This window comes from Gymnoscopelus braueri, assembly GCF_963280865.1.
Source record: "Gymnoscopelus braueri genome assembly, chromosome: 5".
Lineage (NCBI taxonomy): Eukaryota > Metazoa > Chordata > Actinopteri > Myctophiformes > Myctophidae > Gymnoscopelus > Gymnoscopelus braueri.
In genome coordinates, this window is record NC_137606.1 from 25,060,060 (window position 1) to 25,078,423 (window position 18,364).

At 41.8% G+C, this 18,364-nt stretch overlaps 1 protein-coding gene across 1 annotated transcript in view; it reads left to right on the forward strand.

The window, feature by feature from the left end:
* dhx36 (DEAH (Asp-Glu-Ala-His) box polypeptide 36) overlaps positions 1 to 18,364 on the forward strand; it is a 42,277-nt gene that overhangs the window by 5,344 nt on the left and 18,569 nt on the right. The window contains exons 9-16 of the mRNA XM_080427975.1: positions 2,495 to 2,569; positions 5,800 to 5,966; positions 6,159 to 6,240; positions 7,686 to 7,826; positions 9,334 to 9,439; positions 13,153 to 13,240; positions 15,365 to 15,420; positions 17,051 to 17,115. Coding sequence (XP_080284101.1) covers positions 2,495 to 2,569; positions 5,800 to 5,966; positions 6,159 to 6,240; positions 7,686 to 7,826; positions 9,334 to 9,439; positions 13,153 to 13,240; positions 15,365 to 15,420; positions 17,051 to 17,115 — 780 coding nt within the window. The remainder of the gene's footprint in view (positions 1 to 2,494; positions 2,570 to 5,799; positions 5,967 to 6,158; positions 6,241 to 7,685; positions 7,827 to 9,333; positions 9,440 to 13,152; positions 13,241 to 15,364; positions 15,421 to 17,050; positions 17,116 to 18,364) is intronic.

Below are 18,364 nucleotides of genomic sequence, written 5' to 3' on the forward strand. Positions count from 1 at the left end.
GAAAGCCAGCGTTATTTTGTGTCTATGAAAGAAAATGTAAGTTCTGCCAAGTCTCTGGTCTAGGGCTATCCTCGACTAAAGAAGTTCTTAGTCGACTAATTGTCACAAGAATGTAAACTTATCAATTAGTTGATTTAATTAACACATCTGTAATATTGTGTTTACCACATACAATCACGCAGAGACCTGCCTTTTCATGTTGGTGAGGTTGAGAACAGAACATTTTAATGCTGATGTCCCATTGGCTATTGGGCTATAGACTGGTTGTTGTAAAGGGTTGTATCTTTGTCAAGAAATAATTCATTCAATATAGAAACAAAGTATTTAAAAAATGACTATTCAACCAACAAACAAAAAGGAAGTGACTAACTAATTCATAATTCATAAATGAGGGGACAGACCTACTCAGGTCATACACTGGTCAGGAGTCCTGCTCCCTCATTCCTCACCCATTGACTCATTGAATCCTGGCTAAATTAATGAAAGAGCTGAAAGCTGGTGGTCTTACGTCAATGCACGAGTGGGCCCGGGCGCATGACGTGGTCCTGCATTTGAACAGAAAGTATTTATTTAGACCGCTACCCGACAGTTGGATTATACCGCACAACTATGTTGGGAGTTTGGTACAGAGGTTTATACAGTTTTGCTGTTGTTAAAACTCAGTTCGACCTCATTGTATGCCTAGAGTACCATTTTGGAATATCCATTCCTCCTGAAGGCATGCAAGAATAAACTTTCTTCATTAGGTATTCAGGCAACATGAGGTGACTGAGTAACCGTTTGAACAATTAAAATTATTGGCGTTAGTATCCCTTTAAGAGACGAGAACATTTTGCTTAGTTATGGTATTGGTATTTGTCATTACTAAGACTGCTCATAGGTTATTTGGAGAGAGGTCTGCGGAAACGAGACAGACCTTGGTTCGTTGTCCTCTCTAATTCATTTCTCCCATTGCCCATATATTTTCTTTGCTAAAGCCTACAGACATTTGCAGTGTAATCATTGCATTGAGTTCAGTTTCTAAGAACTACTACTATCCTCAACTCTCTGGTCACTAAACATACAGTAGCCTTGTTTGATTTATTTATAACCTGTCCTGGGTAAAAGTTAGAGATTTTTTCATGCATCCAAAAAAATATCAGATTTGGTGTCCTTGTCCTATAGATTTTCGGAGCCCAGGGATCACCACTGAGGACTATATTGGGGGATAGGCGCATGAGTATGCGTGTGTAGGCGTGTTTATAATATGCAATTTCGCACGGATTTGTTGTGCACAATTACAGACTTCTTCATCAACCTCAAGTCCAGGCCTAGATAGTTTTCACTAGGAACGAAGACAACTAGAGAATCTGACGATACACAGGCTTGAATCCCCAACAAGCGTTGTTTTTTTAAGAGTTGAACGAGATATAGTCTTGCATGGCCAGACTGTTGCCTCCCACAAATTTCTAATGTTTCCGGTCATACAGTATGGGACACGGAAGCTCTGATCACGATTAAAATATAAAGCGGATGTTGAGCCTCTTCCCCACTTCCGTTTCGTCTTAACAGTTGCGCAAATTTATCCTAATATAAATCAAAATCATCTAAACATATACCTTGCTGCTTAGCAGAAATGGAAATTAAAAAATATATATATTTTGGAGGTGTAGTTCCAGACTATAAAGCATTTGGAGATGGTGGAATAGTTGTCTGGCTACACGAGACTAAACGAGATATGACTAAACGAAAGGAGTGATCATCAGTGATTGGGCACATGGAAAGAGAGAGACAGAGAATTAGCTGTTCAGTGGCAGACAGACAGACAGACTCACAGGAGCTAAAACATAATCCCTTGCCTTTGGCTGTTCCGGCCTGCTGAGTATAATAAAAAGAGCAAAAACACAGAAGAGTATTGGAAAAAGATGGCCTTAATGGAGGAGAGTTATGTCAGGTAAAAGAAAGGGTCTATAAATACAGTTGACACATTTAGTCATCAAACCAACACAAAATGTGCAACTGAAGAAAAGTTGGTTGAGTTACTGTGTGGTTAGCCTCGATCTCCAGGCTTTTATTGTTTAGTTTTGCTAAAAAAATAAAAGCCTGGACCAGCGCGTCGGTGTACCCGATATAGGAAGTGTTTCATTTCCCAACCAACCAGAGTGCAGTGGGCGTCGCTCGTAATGTTGTGTTGACAAGATGTTAAACCCGCCCCTCTAGGGATGAAAACAGGAGGGCTAGTGCAGCCTACTGTGTGGTGAGCTCAGCTGCATAAACAGTCTGAGGATGAGTCTCAAAACGTCACTTTTTTTGCAGATGAAACATCCTTTTAACAGGAGCTACTCGATGTGCAAATGTTTACCGTTTCAATTTGACGAGATAATTTTGGATCAAGCACCCATCTGGTTTGTTGTTGAGATGTAGGTGTCTTTTATAATGTTTAAATGAGCTGAATAAACAGCTCAACTTCAGCCTGCATTTATATCACATCTCTCTATTTCTCTCTCTTCCTCAGCCGGTTACCACGGAAACAGGGTTCAGTGCTGTACTGTACAACAGGCATTATTCTTCAGTGGCTACGCTCAGATCCGTGAGTGGCCTCCTCTTCCTCCTCTTCATCATGATTTGCCATGTCCATCTTTCTTACCCGACCAGCATTTCGTTGCTGTCGGGTGGAAACATTGGCCCCGATTCACTAAGCAATTTACGACCATATTTTGATCTTACCGGCATTTAAGACAATTCCTACACTAGCAGTCAGATTCATTAACGTTTTTTTTTGTCTGTGTTTTGAGCGTGAGGTGCACACGTTCTCAAGTCAGCCCCGAGGCTGTCTTACCAGGGAGCAAAGCTTGCGTATGTCATTAGAATGCTTTATTCTTCATGCAAAATCAATTACAAACCTCAAATAAAATAGTATGTGCCCAACATTTGTCAACACATATATATAAAAAAGAAGAAATATGTCAAACGATGTATTGCTTCCACCGCTTTTTTTTTCTTCCCTAGGCTATCGGTTGCATTTAGAGCTGAATTATTAGGTCCCTCAGAGTATTTGCCAGTGTCTGCCAAGCGGGCTGTCTCAGCCAAAGTGTCACATAATAATGAAGATAGCGGGCTATGATGCCTTAATGTCACTGCAGAGGCTCAGACGCACCTCTAGTGTCTGCGCGGTACTGATTTATAATACTGTAGGCTATATTGATCACATGAACGCCACACACAATAAACTAATAAGTCTGTCTTAACATCTGTCTAGTGGATGAAAGCTGTGGACAGTGATATATTAATCCAAAATGTATACATTTAATCAATAAGTAATCAATAAGCTCTAGTCCATAATCGGATAGCAGCGTTCCACTTGTAGCTATGCCCTGGATTTTAGCGTTGTGAGCTTGTAGATCGTCTATTTTCAATATGCTTGTAGATCGGCTATTTTCAATGTATACAGTTGCCTATATAATTTCAATGTATACAGGTTTAATTAAAGTGCTCATAATGGCCTAGTGCCATAGTTGCTTCTTTTGGGCTTGTTTTCCTAGATCTGGTTGCTTATTTCTCTCACAACATCTGGCAACGCTGGTGCAAGTTCTCTGGTGCGTTTCTCATCTAAACATAACGGATGCGGCGTCGCATTGCCTTGACTTGTACAACTGTTCTGTCTGGAAGCGAGTCCTTCGATCGCACGATGGATCAAGTAATACATGCTCTCATGTGTAAGGAGAATAAAGAAGTTTTCAAGGTTTAACCCCATGACCAAATAAAAGGCTAATAAAACATGGAAAGGATATTATATAAGCCTTTTCTAATGAACATTGCTCACCTTTACCGAGGTAAAAAATATGATGAAATCCAGCTACGCTGCTATCCGATTATGAACCAGAGCTTATTGATTACTTATTGATTAAATTAGTTAATTTTAGATTAATATATCGCTGTCCTACGTTGGAATGGGGAATTGATCTTCTGGACACAGCTTTCACTATAGTTTCCTCATCAGATGGTAAGATTTATTAGGCTATTGTGTGTGTTGTTCATGTGATCAATATACAGTAGCCTACAGTATTATAAATTAATACCGTGCGGGTCTGCGCCTCCGCAGTGACATTAAGGCATGATAGTCTATTTTCATTATTACGTGACACTTTGGCTGAGATGGCCTGCTTGCCCGAAACTGGCAAACACACTGAGGGACCTAATAATTCAGCTCTAAATGCAACTAATAGCCTAAAAAATAAATAAAAAGCAGTGGGATCTGCATCAAGTCTATATTATATATTATAGCGAAAGGGCCTACTCTGTGTGGAGTTTGCATGTTCTCCCCGTGTCTCCTAGGGTAGTTAATACCCTCACAAAAACATGTAGTAATCCTGGTCGCTATACCGCCTCCCCCATGACAGCCGGGGCGCCTGATGGAGGGGAAGGGAACTGGTTGGAATAACGTGTTCCTTCCACGCGCTACGTCCAACCAGGGAAACTCCCCCCTGTCAGGTGACAAGAAGGTCAGTTGGCTCTCATGCCTGAAGGAAGCATGAGCTCGGCCCTGGCCTCCCTACTGTGGGGGACTGGTGTAGTGCTGGTGTAGGGCTGGTGTAGCGCCCAGGATCACTTAGAAAATTGGCACCGGGTGAAAAAAATGGGTTACAAAAATCGCGGGATAAAAAAAGTCTATATTATGCATAGGCTACAAGCAATACATCGTTTGTCTGTTACTTTTCAGAAAATGTGTTCCAATAGTTCCAATGTAGTTACTTAATCACAAGCACTTTTCATTGGTTCAACATTTATAAACTCCACAGACAGACTGAACAACTTTCACTTAAAAAAAAGATCACAAGCTTCCACATTGTTGGCTTGTATATCTTCGATTTTGCTACTTTTGTGTGAGACTGTAGTACCACAAAGTAGGCCATTCATTTACAGGGAAGGAGAAAGAAAGAGATACAAGCTTTCTGCCCGACAGCAACAATATGCAATTTATGTTTTCCTCTCTCTGTCTTTCCCCACTGAGGAAGCCATTTTTAAAAGGTCCCTATAGTCACATTAAGGTGTGAACACGCAAGCACGCACGCTGGTTTTGCTTGCTTTTCAGTACATTGCTTTGACTTGCATTCCATAATCCATACCCTGGCCTTACCCTAACCATAGCCAATCTTACCCTTACTTTATGAATCTACAGAAACCATATTCGGGACATCAAGTTCCCACAAAGTCCCCACTTTGACATTCTGTTCCAGTGAACTGGTGTGTCCTATGTTAGAAGCGCACGCACGCACGCACATTCATACACTTTTATAAAAGAAAACCAATGGAGATAGAAACAACTGTAATTTTTTCCCTCTGTGTTTTGTTCTGCCATCATTGTCATTATAGAACTAGACTGACAAAATCCTCAGTAGACCAGTTTTGTAAGGGTTTCCTATGCCAACCTGTGTTGCTATCGATTGATTCCAGAGGCACCGTAATAGTCCAATTTTGACAAAAAAAGCATTTTGAGTGCAAAGCTCCCCCTGAAATGGTTCTTGGTCTTGTACCATTCTCTCTGCTGACACGCCTACCTTACTTGAATAGAAAAAATAATAGTTTATTTGTGAATTTATTCAATCAGAAATCTCACCGGTACACTCCAGTGATCTGCTGGAAGGAAGTGGGGCTGCAGCACTAGCATTGTCAAACAAATGAGGTCTAATGACTTTGGGGTGGAAATAAAGGGGTTTAAAGCCAGAAGATCAAATTGGCTGGAGGGCGATGCTAAGGCTTGCTTGCACTACACTACATTTAGAGTATATTTGGACACTAACCCCTCCTTCCTTGTGTCAGATTGTTGTCCACTATCAGCCACCTTGTTCTGGATGAGATCCATGAGAGGAACCTCCAGTCTGACGTTCTCATTACCATCGTGAAAGACCTGCTCGCGATCCGACAGGACCTCAAGGTCATCCTCATGAGCGCCACGCTCAATGCTGAAAAGTTCTCCAAGTACTTTGGTACGCACAATGCCACGCTCTTAGGGCACGGAAATGAAGCGATTGAGCGATGTAATGCGATCAAATAATAATAATTTGGTCCCCACTCTGTGTGGGGTATTTGTCACTGTATATTATTTGCATATACGGTGAAATATGTCCTCTGCATTTAACCCATATCCCAAGTATCACTATTCTTCTTCTCCCTCCCAGACCACTGTCCAATGATCCACATCCCAGGGTTGACTTTCCCAGTGAAGGAGTACCTCCTGGAGGACGTGCTGGAGATGACCAGGTACCCTCACCACTCTGCAGCCCTCCAATTACCGATGTTTTGTCCAATATTTTGTCCAAAAAACGCACAATTTTCTTTCTTTCCAAGGTCTTTTATTAAATTCACAGGAATGGATACAACAGGCAATGTTTATAAAATAAAAAGCTATTTTGATAATCAACACATAACTTGACATGACAAACATGTACCCAAATCCCACCTATAAACAGCCGAAATAAATAAAAGTAAACATAACTTTGTTTAAAGTGATTTCCCCCCCCTAAAACATAATCATCAGGTATTATGGTCTTACTAGGAGGAAGATTTTTTTTCAAAAAAGTGTACAGAAAGTGTTAAAATTGTTTTTATGTGGGCACGCCTCCAGTTCATTAACACATTGATTGCCAAGATATTAAACATAGTTTTCTATCCCCGTGCCGGCGTATAATTACCTCAATCCGATGATATTTGAAACGCTGTGGAACCGACATTGTGTAAAAAAAACACACGGAAAAAGTTTCCTGTGAGTAGACGGAAGGATCTGTGTATCCATGGGAACGACAAGTTTCCAACCGCAATCCGACATTTTGGAGCTTTGGTCCGCTGAAAACGGGTGGTTTTCAATGGAAAAAAAAGAAACTGAGTTACAGCCGTTTTTCTGAAAATCCCATCATTGGGGCGGATGGAAGTGACGTTTTTTGGAATGATGTCACATCCACATTTTTCTTCTCTGAGAGACGATCGATCATTCCAAAGCTGTGTTAGGTCGCCCCTTGTGGAATTTTCCCCAAAAAATGTAAAAACGAGTTAACTCGATCTAGGCAATCAAGCGATGGATTCTAAAAACGAGTTAACTCGATCTAGGCAATCAATGTGTTAAGTATACCTGGTTCTCACCTTAGCACCTCCTCCACCACCTTAGCACCCACCTGTCCTAGTCCCTGTCCTAGTCCCTCCTCCCACCTGTCCTAGTCCCTCCTCCTCCTCATGCCCACACCTGTTGCGTTATGATAATGAGGGGGAGGGTATATTTTTACTGTGTCATTAAATGGCTGTTTTTCTATTGGCACGTTTGACCCTCAAGGTTTCAGCCTCCAGGAAGAAACTCAAAATAGTCAGAGAAGACATAAAACACCATAAAAACACCACCAGGGGGCTTAATGAAGTTCTATCAACCTCATAGACGCATGAAAAACAGAAAAAGTGCAAAACCATGGCACCACCTCCTTTAACCACATAAGACCTATTCATAAACATGAAGAAAAAAAAATGCTGATAGATCTGCTATTGTCCTTTTCAAAAAAATGTTGATGCCCAAAATAGGGACAGCAGGTTGGAAGTTGTTAAAATTGGCACACATTGGGCAGCATAGTTGCCGATACTGAGGTCCATATATATGGTCCAGACTGATATATGGGCCAGGCTTTACTCACATTTACCATTAGGGTGTGACCTCTGTCTCCCAGGTACCGTCCCCAGAAGCAGGACAGACGGCCCTCGTGGAAGAAGAAGTTCATGCAGGGGCGCCAGTCCCGCCAGGAGAAGGAGCAGAAAGAGGCTGAATATAAGGAGAGCTGGCCCTGCTTTGTGCGCACGTTAAGAGACAGGTGGGTGGAAACGGGAACGACGACGGTGTGTTACGAAGGTGGCAGATCAATGGTTTCTCAACCCGCGGGGCCCCGGGGGGCCACTGGTGGGCCACGAGGGAATTGCAAGTGGGCCCTGAATAATTGGCAAAATATTATAATATTATATAATGATCCCAATTGAATTGATACATAAGAACTTGAGGTATACTAGGTGGAACACAAGCGACTGATTGATCATTAAAATAAAATGCATGTGACCCACCCATCTGACCAGCCGAATGGCTGCCGTGTTGTAAGTGGTCAGATGGGTGGGCCGCGAATGCTTTCAAGATTTTCAAGTGATCCAGAAAACTGGTTGAGAAACCACTGCCACAGATGATAGGTTTGCTGTCTTTTAACCACTTAACCCATTCAATCCGGGAACACGTCTTCTAAATCCTAACAGGTTTCTAAATGACACGGATGCTTTTCGAGGATTGAATGGGTTAAGCCCCATTTACTCTGTTGTACGACGAATAGTGAAAATAGCCAAATCTACAAGCTCATAATGCATCGCATTGCGAGCTCTGCCATTTTTGCTATTTTTTTCATTATAGATTTTTGACAATTTGACGCCTCTAATTAAAGTCCGTCTTTTTGTGACACATCTGGTAGCTCTGTTGTGTGCTGGATCAGTTTGAAAAAATAACACGAACGTACTGCTCCAAAAATACTTCTACAAAGTCCTATTTCTGAGGTTTTTATACATTTGACATGCCCGTGTCATCAAACTGTGAGTGAGTGGTGTTTAGAGAAGTTGTCAAAAACACATTCATATTATGGAATGGTTACTCTGAGAAATATACCAGTGAAGGATTAAATATTAAAAATATTTGTTTATTTGAAAAAACGTATTCAGTATGACTTTCATGACATGCCTAAAATAGCGACGCCAGGTTGAATGTGGTTAAGGGGAACATTTGAGATTACCGTATGCATACTGTATGTGATGACTGAATGTTTTGACAAAATGGCCATTTTCACTTAACACATTAACACATTTTTAAAACAGGGTACAGTCAGTGCCTGGATTTTTTACCATTTTTTTACCTTTTTCAAGTAGTCACAAAATATTTTCAGTGATCACCGTCCTCACGGTGATCCCCTCATTACACACATAGAGGTCTCGTACAATCGGGGGGATTTTTTTAAAAAACATTCGGTAATCCGTTCCATAGTTGCAGCCAGTTGAAAATAGTCAAAAATAGTCAAAAATACATAGTAAAAAAAAAAAGTACACAGGAGCCGAGATACAGGCTTTTGAAGTCATAAGTTAACCAGGAAGTGGATTAAAGTCTAAATCTTCGAAAAATGATATCTCCTGGTGCTGTGAAGAAAAAAAGAAAATTGGAAAAAAATTTTTTTTTCCAAAAACGTTTATAACCGTTTTTGGCACACCTCGTTTGGATTATGAAAAACGGTCCGGACCGTTTTTGGCACTCAATGTGTTAAAGTGAGAAAATGACTGGTCTACTGTGATTGGCAGGTACTCGGACAACACCATTGAGGTGCTTGAGATGTTGGACAATGATGACAACATTGACCTGGAACTGATCCTGGCCCTGATGATCCATATTGTAACCAAGGATGAAGTGAGTTTCAGCCAATAAGATTATTATTGTAACCGAGGAAGTGAGTTTCACCCTGTAAGTGTAGGTTTAAGGCTTCATTTGTACTTTGCACGACTGTGTCGCTCAGTTACAAATGCACATTTTCAACAGGAAAAGCGTCTTCAAAAATAGTGTGACAAAGTATAGATTAAGCCTTAAAATACAACAGGCCATGAGATATTTTAGATTTGTATGAAGTAGATGTATTCTTCAGGGCTGATTTCCACTTCCGTTTTACTTAAGTCAAGAGTCTGAAGCCAAAACTTGTGAATACAGATCTTGAGATGATGCATATTTTTATCAACACATTCTCAACCCAATTGTCATATTTTGCCGCTTGGTCAAGGTAGCTTTCTCGTCCGATGCAGACGTTGTGGGTGCTCTTTCGCGTACCATGTTGACGCAGAGGGAATTACCATTTACTATCGTCTGCCTATTGGTATACGACTCAAATGGTGCTGATTTAGCATAAGTAGACTTTGGACTGCTCAGTGCTGGCGCTCACTTGGCTTCTGCCTCGCTCAGGTGTGCCTCATGGGGCTCAAGCCTGCCGTGTCGATGTTTTAAAAAGAAAAATCGTTGCATCGTTGCATTCTCGCGACATGGCATCAATTGTCCACTCCCAACTCTTCAAATACTGCGGCTTGGTCAAAGTGATGCCAGGGGGTGGGAATGTGTTGATCTTATCCTTCGTAAACGGAGAGAAAGAGAGAAAGGAAAGAGATCCAGTAAATAAAATGCAATAGGCAAGGCAAGTTTAGTTGTGCAGAACATTTCAGCAAGGTAATACAAAGTGATTTATATAAAACATTAAGTCGCGGTCCATACTCCTTCCGACATTTCTTCGTAAATTGAGGTGATTTAACTACAAATTGACGTAATTAAGACATCAGGACACAGCGCAAAATAAACACATTATAAATAGGTAATCTAAAGTCTTTTGCACACCTGACTATAATTTATCTGCGACAGGTGCGTTGATGGAGTCAAAGTATAACAAACTATATATACACATCTAAAAAAAAAAGAGAGTTAATTGATAACAGATGAGACTATACATATTGAAGGGAAAAGAAAGGTAGAGCAGATGAGACTGGAGAGCTGGAAGAGAGACAGAGAGAGATGGGTTGATGAAACATCACAGGAAATGACACTGGCAGGAGATCTGCACCAATCAATGCTGGAAGGAACAGATGTGCTTGCAACGTTTTTCCGTTCTGTTCTCTCTTTCCATCTCTAGTTAATTTCCAATCCTTCATTTTCAAACAATGTCCAGTGTTATAGTTTTTTTAAAGCCCTCTGTATGAAGGAAGTCCAATTGTATTTGAAATAAAAGGCCAATAATATACTGCAATACAAGGAGGAACCATGCACTCTAGAAGCAGTGAACTTTATTGGACCTATAAGGTCCCTCCCTACCTACAAATAAGAGCTACCGCCTTTTACGTTTTAACGGTGTTATCCCCTAATTGTTTCATCACGTTAGGGTAAGGGTGAAATTTATGCATGTAATTGTTAGGGTTAGATAGATTGGTCAAAGTTAGGTAAGGGGATATGGAATATAATAATTCAATGCAATGTCCCCCAAAAGTTTGCAAAATGTGCGTCTGTCTGTAAAGGTGTCTTGAGACAGAGCAAGAGAGTTTTCTCTAAATGAGGAGTGACTAATAGAGATGGACAGAATAATTATCCCTTCCGCGTGAAGCCGCATCTCCTATCAGCCTGTGAGACCCTGAGACGGTGAGTCGCCCAACTGACTTGGGCGTCTCGCTTGTCAGACAGCTGGAGAACAAAGTGGAAGATTGGCTGTGATGGCTTTCTGATCTGCGGCCGTTGGCCATCTGCCAGCGCTTGCAACCATAATGATTGGTTTATTAAGATGCAGCGGTCTGTGATTACACACTCACTAGGGTGACGATATTATGGCAGGCTTTAATTAACGTCTGGGCACAACTCCTGTGTGTTTGTGTAATTGTGTGCAGCCGCAGCGTCTTGCGTGTGCAGTGTAGCATCCTGGCCGTCCATTTGACTGTCTGTTACTTTTGAATTGCCGTTAATCAAAAGAGTAATATGGCAGTGTGTGGGTGTGTGTTACTTGTGGGCATATGCTGTAGCTAAGGCTTTGCTCAGATTGCAGTCAAATCTAGGGTTGAGTACCTAGAACCGGTACCATACTAGAACCGGTACCACCACGTCCGATACTATAGATACCGTAATGTAGTATAGTACCAAATAGGTAACATATTGTAGTAGTGCTGTGTAACTTTTGTGATGATTTAGGCTGATCTACAATCAAGTAAGTTAGCACTAGCAGCAGGCTCTCAGAATGAAACCAAGTGTCCCCAATAGTAAAATAAATTGTATTGAAAAGTTTCGGTTCTGGCACCGTTTAATAAATACCGGTTTAGCACTGTTATCGGATAAAACTCAATCGATACCCAACCCTAGTCAAATCTGATTGGTTTTTCAAATACGATCTTTTGGACTGACTGTCCACACTGTTATTTGCAAGTGATCGGATTTGTGTATTTAGACATCGTCAAACTATATGCATTAGTTGCTGTGGTAACGATGTAACGACATATAGGTGTGAGTCATACATCATTTTTACTCTGTTGTACAACAGTGTGACGAGTTGAAAGGCAGGGGAGAACTGAGCCCGGGAGCTCTTCTTTTATCTCATCAGTCCTTCCTTTCCATTCCTCTCCTCTCAGGAAATGAAGGCCTTTTTTATCTATTTGTAAAGAGTGAGCTATTTTAAACCTGCCTAATATCGCCCCTGAGAACAATTTATCTTTCGAATTCAATTCTATGATGAAGTAAAACAGAATACCCATAATGAAATATATTGATTAAGGCTGAAGCAAATATTACGTATGGAAGTTTAAGCAGACATTGTCATTAGGCTACATTTGGTATTTTGTATACAATGTTCTTAAGACGGTGAAAGAAGCCTGCGTGATGTCATGTCTGCCTCCTATCCTTGTTTATTTGACTGACACGCCAGCGAAATGGACACACAGTAAAATCCTGAGTATTCATTTAACTCTGTAAATGCCCATTTGGTTCACCCTCATAGTTAAATGAACACTAAGCATTTGACAGTGCAGTAATATCTCCAATGCCTCCAGGCCTATTAGCCAGCATTATGTGTTCTCAGCCCTGTGGCTTTGTGCCTTCCAGCAAAATAATTGTCCCTTTGTTCCTGGTGAAAGAATCCCCCGCACACATGGAACACATAGGCTAACTCACACACATGGAAAACATAGGCTAACTCACACACATGGAAAACATAGGCTAACTCACACACATGGAACACATAGGCTAACTCACACACATGGAAAACATAGGCTAACTCACACACAGGGCAAAACACAGTGAAATCCTCAGTGATCATTAAAAATGGGTACATTTGGGTACATTTTTTGTCCAACGATTATGCAAAAATAATTATGATTCGCTCAAATAATTTGTGATCATACCATTATGTAATATTACTGTGGAGATGGGGGAGTGAGGACAAGTCAACCCCCCCCGTCCCCAGCCGGCGTCCGCCTTGGCTCAGCTAGAACAACATGATGACTTTGGTTCCTCGTTGCGACTAATGACCGTTTAATATTTGATGTTTGTTTCCTGCTGTTTCGTCGCTCGCCATGCCCGCCAAGTAACCGCTGTGTAATGTCGCCATTTGACAGGAAGGAGCCATCTTGGTGTTCCTGCCTGGGTGGGACAACATCAGCAAGCTCAATGACCTGCTAATGGCTCAGCAGATGTTCAAATCAGGTACAGGCAAAGAAGCACGTGTGCACACGTCACTGACGACTCCCTTAGTTCCTAGTTACTGTTTTTGAGCCGTAAAGCTGGTTCCCCAACCAAACAGACTACTGCACAGTACTACAGACTGGCAGTCGATGAAGTCGGTAGATCAGTCGGTTAGAAGATGTGAAAAAAAGTTGCTGAATGCACCTGAGAGCTGACACCGACAGACGGCTGCTATGGTGCTAAAAATAGCCTATGGCTTCATTGGCTTGATGTCATTTTTCAACAACAAACGCATAACACGTGCATACTTAAATCGTTTGAGAAATTATAAAGATTACTACTGCACTGCAGGGTGTTTTGGCCATGGGCACAAGGTTATCTGTATTTAGACTATTTTGGTATATCTTTCGTATTTAAGGTGAAAACGTTCTGATCATTCTCCAACTTTTTCATGGGACAAATGGATATACAGGGAGGATAGATTCACCATTTTATCAATTTAAAATGATGATGATTATGATGATGAAACGTTGGATTACTTTGTGGATTGCGCAAGGCTCATGTGGTGAGTATAATACAGTAGGCTACTCGAACAGAAATGACAGGCTTCCATGTTTTTCTAATCAATAACTAGCGAACGGGGGTTTGCGATGCATTTCATTTTTTTTCGCGGAAGCACAGTGAAAGCCTCCGTGTTTAGCAACGATCATACTGGAGATAAATATTCTGTGACTAGTTGAAAAGGTAAGGAAAACTGATTTATCTATTTATTTACTCTGGCAGTGAATGAGTTAACACATTGCGTGCCAATCGCGTAGTTCTACGCAAACCTAAATAACAGCGCAGCGTGCCAGTCGCGTAGATCTATGCGAAGTGGTCTTTTTTTTCTTTCTTTTCTCGCAGTGACACATTTCATTGTAGCACTCTCTCGCAGTGACACATTTCATTGTAGCACTCTCTCGCAGTGACACATTTCATTGTAGCACTCTCTCGCAGTGACACATTTCATTGTAGCACTCTCTCGCAGTGACACATTTCATTGTAGCACTCTCTCGCAGTGACACATTTCATTGTAGCACTCTCTCGCAGTGACACATTTCATTGTAGCACACCCGGAAACGGAAATGAATGTCAATCGAAGATTTTCGTTCCCATCCGCCGCCGCTCTAAAGCTTCCGCTAAATCGCCATTATGTCGGTGTTGTTTTTCTCCGCGCTGAACGCTGTTTAATAGAAACTGCGACTACTGCAAAATTGAAAATGTCTTCTCTGGGCCACTCACACAGCTACCCTGTGTGTCTACAAACAGTTTAACGCGCGATCATAAGGTATTTAGGAGGTCTGTGGCGAGGTGAAAAAAACTAAAAAACAACAATAAATCGCTGGCACTGGCGAGTACATTATGATATTAAACTCTGGCATGGAATGTGTTAAAGAAAAGGAGCAGTAAGTGCTAATGATATTGATAAGTTAATGATACAGCATATACGCTTAGTTTAGTTTCAGAGAAAATCTGACAGCTGGTGTTTGAATGAGTCGAGCCACACACGTCCGTCCGCACGTCCGAGCAAGCTCGATCGGCTTTCGATGCTTCCCCACAACTTTCAACCCGACGTGACAGTGTACCCACCGCCCATTCAACAGCAGATCTTCGGCAACAGACGCTTTACAACAGCGGTGGGGAGCTACGCCTTAAAGGAGTGGTTCACCCCAAAAATGTCTTCATTTCTATCAACTACACACCCCATGAAGCCTTGAATTCATGGAGATGTTTTAGTTTTTGTTGCATTCCTGAGCCAATTATTTGATGACGGGTCATCAGTCAATAGGAGACTCAAAGAGTCTCCTACTGAGTCTCCTCTTGATGACTCTTTGAGTCTCCGCCGGTCATCCAATTATTGGCTTAGGAATGCGACAAAAACAAAACAATCATGAATTCAAGGCTTCATGGGGTGCGTAATTGATAGAAAATGAGGATTTCTTTTGGGTGAACTACTCCTTTAAGAGTGTCGAATCATTTGTCCTTGTAATTGTTTTGCTCAGTGTTAGAATTATTCATATAAACACAAGCACCCACGCATGTCTTACATGGTTGCAACTGATGTTTCCAAGCGTTTTAACGGCATAATTATAAATGTTTTTTCAGATCGGTTTGTTATCATTCCACTGCACTCTCTGATGCCTACGGCTAACCAGACTCAGGTCAGTATCACCTTTGTTATGCATTTATTTCTCAGTTTCCTCTCCTCATATACCTCCTTATCTGCCTCGTTCTGTCTCTCTGCGTTCCTCTTCTTCACTGCCGGCGGCCATAGCTGAGTGGTTAGTGAGCCCGCCTAGGGAACCAGCTGGCCCTGGTTGCCCCAGGTTCGATTCCAGGCTATCCCAGCGTATGTGCCGATGATATGAAATTTGTCCCTGAGCAAGACTCTTAACCCCAATTGCTCACAGGTTCTCATTGGAAACAAGACCGCAAGGACTTTCATGAACGACCTGTTAAAAGGAATTATCCTTATTATCCTTTGCCTACGGTATATCCATCTTACGGCTACGTCCATTGACAAAAACTAACTTTTTCCGGAAAATAATCTTTGTGCAACAGTCATACAGCAAAGCCCACTTTTGTACTTTTTCTCTCCATTGCTCTTTCCCTCTATCTATCCCCTGCTTGACCTCTCCCACCTCTCCTCCTTCGCCCTTAGGCTGGACTCACACATGCGCTTCAGCCAATGCATCTGAAATGCAAGCCTATGCCTCAGCCGTGTCCATTTCAACAACATTTCAAATGTCTTGCGGGTGGTGGGCAGCGCCGGCATGAGTGCCGGTGTGTAGCTCGTTTGACTTATGCTGGAGTCTTGGCTCACTGGAAGAAAACTATAAGCGAAATGGCTGCCGAGGGGTGTCAACGCACAACGCTTGTTGGCGCCAGGTCAAGCCATTAATGCCATTATGACTGTATTAGAGTACCGTCCAGACTTCTGCAACCATTGTGCATATCCATCTTCCTCCAACTAAATATAGCCATTAAAGCCATTAACTCATTCAGTGCCACTGGACGTCTAAGACGTCCGTTTTAACATAAGCCCTGAGTGCCACTGGACTTTTTTTTCTTTCTTTTTTTTTTTTTAATGTTCAGAACCCAAGATATCATGAGTTGAAAATATTCTGCTCCATTTACTCTTTGTTTAACTTCTTACTGAAAAAGGCTGTATCTCGGCTCCTAAGCACTTTTTTTGGCTGTGGCACTCATGATATTCATTTTATCAGACACGCCCCCTTCCCATACAAACCCATTATAACTTCAAACACCATTTTTAACAAGGACAGTGCTGTACTGTCCTTGTGGACAGTACATTATGGACTTTGTCGAGGGCTTCTCCCTGTTCAGGCTCTTTTCTCTCCTGGTTGCTGGCTTCTTTTCTCCTCTCGTTTCTATCTTTTATTTCCACACTTCTCAGACCTGTTTCATCATGTGTGAGCCAAACTGCCATAAATAAGCCGGGCACTGAATGAGTTAATGCGCCGCAACAGGACACTGGAATTGAACGAAGAAGCTGCCGTGTCTGAAGCACATGTGTGAGTCCAGGCTTAGGAACGGTCACACATGCGCAAATGCATGGGGAGTAGCCATTGCGTGCCGAGGCCAAGTCCACATCAAAGTTCACCAAAATTGAACTCCGTGCGAGGCAGGAGATGCAAATTTGCTGAATCTGTGTGACCTCACCCTTACGCTTAATCTATACTCCGTCATAAGATGGTGTTGCTGGCCAAAAATAGTCGATCTACAACCTCTGTTTCAATCCCAATAAGTAATCTTCCTCTCTCTCTGCAGGTGTTTAAGAGGCCTCCTCCTGGAGTTAGGAAGATCGTGATTGCAACCAATATAGCTGAGACAAGGTTTGTGTGCGTGTGTGCGTGTCACATTGTCGCAATTAGTTTTGTCACAATGTTTCGATTCTTTGATGCCGACAGCACAAAGCCGAGTGTGTGTGTGTGTGTGTGTGTGTGTGTGTGTGTGTGTGTGTGTGTGTGTGTGTGTGTGTGTGTGTGTGTGTGTGTGTGTGTGTGTGTGTGTGTGTGTGTGTGTGTGTGTGTGTGTGTGTGTGTGTGTGTGTGTGTGTGTTGGGAACCAAATGGATTCTTACGGACTCCCAGAATGCAAATTGTACTCCATTTGTAGAATCTTATTTCACTTTAACGTCTTGTACGCAGGTCTTTGTTTCCACCCCAGACATTTTTTTAGTAGGAAGGTGATCAAATGAATATTGAATCAAGCAACTACAAACTGTCTGGGGTGCACACAAAAGCCTGAGTAAACGTTAAAGGTTTAATGACATTCACTTTTACACCACATTCAAAGTCTTTGTCCTGGTCCTTCAAAAGTGTACAAAAAGTTTTAAGTGAAAATTCCATTCCAGTGATCCATGGCAGGTGTTTTTCTCTCACATTTCTAAAGCCTTTTCAACTGCAATGAAAAAAGAAATCTTTGCCTGCGGGTGTCGCTGGTGAGGGATTTTGCCTGTCAATCATCGCCTCTGCTCCGCCCCCCCCCCAAAGGAAAGGATAGGGGAGGGGAGGGGCGAGGAGGAGAGTGGGCGGGATTAATCGACTGTGACCTCACTGTCGAAGGGCCAAACTCAGATTACTTTTCAGCCTAATTATTCAGAAAACCCCAGACCACAGAAAATCCACTGAATGTTCTAAGTTCAGGTTTTTTGTGTGTAATTGAGGTCATAAAACCCCAAATAAAACATTGAAAATAAAAAAAGTGAAAATGAATGTCATGATACCTTTAACATGACCCCAGAATTGTTTACTACGCCTTTAAATGAACACTGAGGATTTTAAAGTGTACTGTAGATATAGGTGTCACAGAGAAGACACATATTTAATGGGGGGTTGTGGCCTAATGCTTATCAAACTGGGGGTCCTTTCATGAAATAAAAAAGGTGGAGTATGACTGTATTAGAGTACCGTCTAGACTTCTGCAACCATGTGCATTTCCATGCTGCACACAACTAAATATACTATATAGCCATTAAACCTTCCAATGCACCACTTAAAAAAAAGGCTGAAAGCTTGCATTACCTCTACAACTCTCTCTCTCTCTCTCTCTCTCTCTCTCTCTCTCTCTCTCTCTCTCTCT